General features: G+C 44.2%; 1 protein-coding gene across 2 annotated transcripts; it reads right to left on the reverse strand.

Annotated features, from left to right (window-relative positions):
- Window positions 1–1343: 1343 nt before the first annotated feature.
- On the reverse strand, window positions 1344–4047 carry run (segmentation protein runt). Of its 2 annotated transcripts, none has more exons than XM_017248400.3 (2): window positions 3129–4047; window positions 1344–2958 (listed from the first exon to the last, which is right to left on the reverse strand). In XM_017248400.3, the coding sequence occupies exons 1-2, from the start codon at window positions 3844–3846 to the stop codon at window positions 2036–2038; spliced, it is 1641 nt and encodes a 546-aa protein (XP_017103889.2). In that variant the 5' UTR covers window positions 3847–4047; the 3' UTR covers window positions 1344–2035. The 2 variants fall into 2 exon arrangements, with proteins under 2 accessions (XP_017103889.2, XP_017103881.2); XM_017248392.3 differs by having other exon boundaries at window positions 3120–4047.
- Between the last annotated feature and the right edge of the window lie 446 nt (window positions 4048–4493).

Here is a 4493-nt window from a genome sequence, read left to right on the forward strand (position 1 = left end):
CGAGCTGATAGCCCAACGGCAGGACATTCATTCAAAGGACTCAATCGACAGTGCGGTTAATGGCCACGACAAATTTCACTGCGGTTGGCCGAAATTCATTGGCTTATCTGTCTGTGAATTTTGTGTCCTGCCAGTCCTTGCAGTCCTGCTGCAAGTCTGGGCATTCTGGACATTCTGACCATCCAAACATCCAGCGTGGACTGTGTCCTGCATCCTTAAATCGAGTTAGTTATGCCAATTAATGCGACAATTGTCGAAAATAGAGCTCCTGCAGATTGAACGAACGATGTATCCTAATCACCAATAATCTGCATTAATGGCCATCAATTTGGTTTCCGATGCATGTCCATGTCCTGCGGTCAGAAAATGTCCTTGGCCAGGACCACCATGCAAACCAATGCCTCATACTGTTTTTAAAAACCTTCACTTCGAACTGAAATATATGTATATATTTGAAATTATTCAATCATGGTATATCTGTATTCTTATCTGAGCGATACATTGGGGTTTTCCTCACTCCCCTGGTTTTTTTTTTTTTTTGTATTATCTATGAGACACCCCTTCCAACTACTCGAAAGATAAGCATTACTTAAATAATATTTATATATTAGTTTGCTTTTGGTATTTCCATTGATTTCGATTCGATAATTTAAATGCGGAATTTCTCAATTTGTGGGCAATTGGTTGGTTTATTCGTTTATTGTTCTGGCTCGACTGTTGTATTTATTGATTGATAATTAACACTTTAAGTAGTACACTTGAAGAAATGAATGGATATTAAAAAAATGGAAATTAATAAACGATGAAAAATTATTGTAACACCTCATGGTTAGGTTTAATGTCAATGCGTGAGATAGAGCGGGAATTTTGTAGGAATTTCTCTAATTTCTGCTCATAATTTGGCGAAAGAAATATAAGAAAATTAAGAAAAAATCTTATATTTTGTTAATTATATTGTAGAATTTAATCTTTATAAATTCGTTCAAGTTTTTTGTTGAAAAAAATATACCATATCTTTATAAGAAAACTCTTAAGACAAAGCATATGTACATGTGTGGTTCAAGAAACTCCCGTGTTATATCTTGTTATTTCAATAAAAGTTCTAAACTTTTGAATATTTTCGGAAGTGTATTATATTTGAAAACTTCTTTAAGAAACTTTAATATTTCTTAAAGAAGAACCTTAAAACTTGAAATATTTTAAAGAATAATGAAATTCTTCAAAACCTTTCTTCCTTAAAATCCTGTAAAGAAATATTCCTGAAATATATAGAAAGTAAGCTGAAATAAATCCTTGAATAAAAACAAACTGCATAATTTTTTTTTGTAAATAATTTTTGTGTGTGATTTTTGTTTTTTATTTGGTTTTGGGTCAAATTCGTTTTTTGTGTTAAATTGTTGGTTTTTTGTTGTTTTCGCGCTAAAACTTACAGGCTAGACAAAAAAATTGATTTCCTTTCGCTTAGACGACTAGTTAAACTTAAAAATTACCAATATCTAAATTCGCATATTATCAATACCAAAAAAAAATATATATCTATATATATAGTTTGAAAAAAAAAAATTGGAAAGTGTTATATATGACTAACTGTACAAGAGTGTAGGTGTGTGTCGGTATTGAACTAATCATTGTTTTTTTTTTTTAAGTTTTTTGCGTTTAAGTTTTTCTTGAAGATTTTTGAGTATTTTTTGTCGAAAATCTTTTTGAAATTTTTGATGGCCAACGAACTCATTGCACGATTTTATGAATCGAGCATAAAACTTCGCCAGAATTCGAAGTCCACAGCTTCGTCTAATATTTTTGGTTACTCTAGTTCTTAGTTTTTTTTTCCTTTTTTTGTATTTTGTTGGTGAACTTTTTCTTGGGATGATTTTTTTCCTGCTACTCCGTTTGCCGGCCGGAGGCGTTGTTTGTTTCTTAAAACACTATATCACAATATCTTTTTCAATCCATATTTTCCTTCATATCCCTTGCCGCTCTGCGCCGCCCGTCATATCACTTTTGGGGTTTGGGGTTTTCCTGGTATAACCCCTTTTTAGTAGGGCCTCCATACCGTTTTCTGTTGCACGGCCGCCGACTTGAGCTTGGTGGCTGCTGGGATGGTGGTCTCCGGTGAGGCCTGACGCGGATTCACGGCCACCACTGATGGTTCGTGGTACAGGGGCTTCATGGCCGATGGTGCCTTCAGGTCGCAGCGCATCCTCAACGGTCCCAGGTGGTGGGCCACCGGCGGGGAACTGCGCGTGGAATCGATGCTCTTGTCCAGATCGTATTCCGACTTGACCACATCGATCTGCTCGTCATCGGAATCGGCATCCGAGGCGGACTGCTCGTGGATCGAGCTCGTTTCGATGGAAGTGTTCAGCTTGAGGAGGACATGCTGCTGGGTGGGCGACGAGCTCGAGGGGCGGGAGGAGGCGGGACTGACGTGATTCAGCGGCGCCACACCGCCGGACTCTGACTGGTGGTGGAGGGCGGCGTTGCGGGCCCGCAGGCCGACGGCAGCGGCGGTGGCAAAGTTGTACGGATGGAAGGCGTGGGGCGTAGCCTTGGGATGCTGGTGGGCGGCAGCAGCGGCGGCGGCAGCCACATGATTGAACGGGAACTGGGGCATGGCATAGGCGGCCGCTGGGGCGGCACCGGGTGGCGAGGGCATCATGGCCGCCGGCTGTCCGGGAGCACCACCGGGATGGTAATCGCCGGTAGGTGGTGGTGCCACACCGCCATTAGCACCCGGAGCTCCACCGCCGACCGAAGCGGCAGTTGGCACGCTGTTGGAGCCGGCAGAGACGGGAGAGACCTGGGCGGCAGCCGCCTTGGCGAGAGCGGGATGATGGACCTGGGCCGCTGCCTGGTGGCGGAAGTAGTCCGCATATCCGTAGGTCATGTAGGCGGCGTCCAGCCAGGCGGGGTTCAGCATGAAGGGATTGAAAGCGCCGGGATGGGGATAGCCATAGCCTAAAAAGGATAAAATAAAATAAAAACAATAAGTAAGGATATTCAGGATATTCCAAAGTTTTTTTTTGTAAAAATTGGTTAAGGATTTGGAGGAGTTTGTAGGGTTGAGGTGGAAAAGGACTAAGGATAACTGAAAACATAATGGAAACTAAAAAACTCACTTTGCTTACTTCTTGGCTCCCGCGGCCCGTCGACCGTCACCTTGATGGCTTTACTGTAGCTGGCTATTTGGACAGGATACGTGGCGATCGTGATGGTCAGCGTGAAGGACTTGCCGCGTCCCGATCGTCCCACAAATCGGAGATCATTGAATTTGGCCACCTGGTTCTTCATGGTGGTGGTGCAGTTCCTCAACTCGCCGCAGTAGTTCTCATCGTTGCCGCATTTAATGGACACCAGTGTACCATCCGGGACATCATCCAGGGCGATCACCTTGAAGGCACCCGGCAGCGACTTGTTGGAGCGCCAATGGTTGGGCAGGGCGCTGCACAGGATCGATGGTGAGCCGGTTTGGGCCAATTCTCCATGGTATTCCTGCAGCATTTCATGCAAGCTGGCGAACATGTCCGTCATCGAGGATGGCATCTTGGCCGAATTTGTGCTACTGCTGTTGTTGTTGTTGTTGTTGGCAGATGATGAGGAGGAGGATGTGGTGCTGGTACTGATATTGGCGGTATTGAGATCCGGGGTCGAACTGCCCGTACTGCTGGCCGAGTGTGTGCTGGTATTGGCCTGGTTATTGGCCGAGGATCCTGCCGAGGATGAGCCGGAAACGGAAATGGCCGCCGCTGCTGCTGCCGCTGCGGCAGCAGCCTGCAGGACCTGTGTGTGCGATGAGGTGGTAGTGGTGGTATTGGCCACCATGGTGGGACCCGCTGGCAGATGCATTTTCTATATATTCTAGATATATATAGTTTTTTTCAGTGTTTTTATGTTGTTTTTATCCGAATGGTAATCCTTGGTATGGTGTAGCTTGTTGTTGTTGTTGTTGTTGGTGTAACACTTCACTTTATACACTTGGAAAAAATTTGGTTTAATTTTCTTTTCAAAATATATACAATATTATGATATATATTTTTCTTGTGGTTGTTGGTGAATTTTTTTTCAAAAAAAAAAAAACTTCGCGCCTTCGACTTGTGAGATTCTCGTTATTTTGGGGAGGAGAAATATAAATGTAATGGATGTGAGAAGAGTTGGCTTTCTGCGTTCTCGACACGCTAAAGTCGCTGAGTGAACTGATTCTCTGCTGCGATCGTTGGCAGTATTTAAAGTGGAATGCGCCGCCGACAGCGCTGCCAGCGTTTGTCGGACGTCAGCGACGGTGACGGCGGCGGCGGCCATCCCTTTCCCACTTGCAGGTCGCCAAGGGGCAGCTGTCCTTTTTGGCCTGGTGGTTTGGTTGGTTACCTACCCATACACTATCCACTCTGTTCTGTCACTGTATATATATGTGTGTGTGTGTGTATTTTTAAGGGTTCAGGTAACGGAGCAACCACCATTGCCGCCGCAACAACAACCACAGTAAAAATTTCCCA

This window comes from Drosophila bipectinata, chromosome XR, assembly GCF_030179905.1.
Source record: "Drosophila bipectinata strain 14024-0381.07 chromosome XR, DbipHiC1v2, whole genome shotgun sequence".
Classification (NCBI taxonomy): Eukaryota; Metazoa; Arthropoda; class Insecta; order Diptera; family Drosophilidae; genus Drosophila; species Drosophila bipectinata.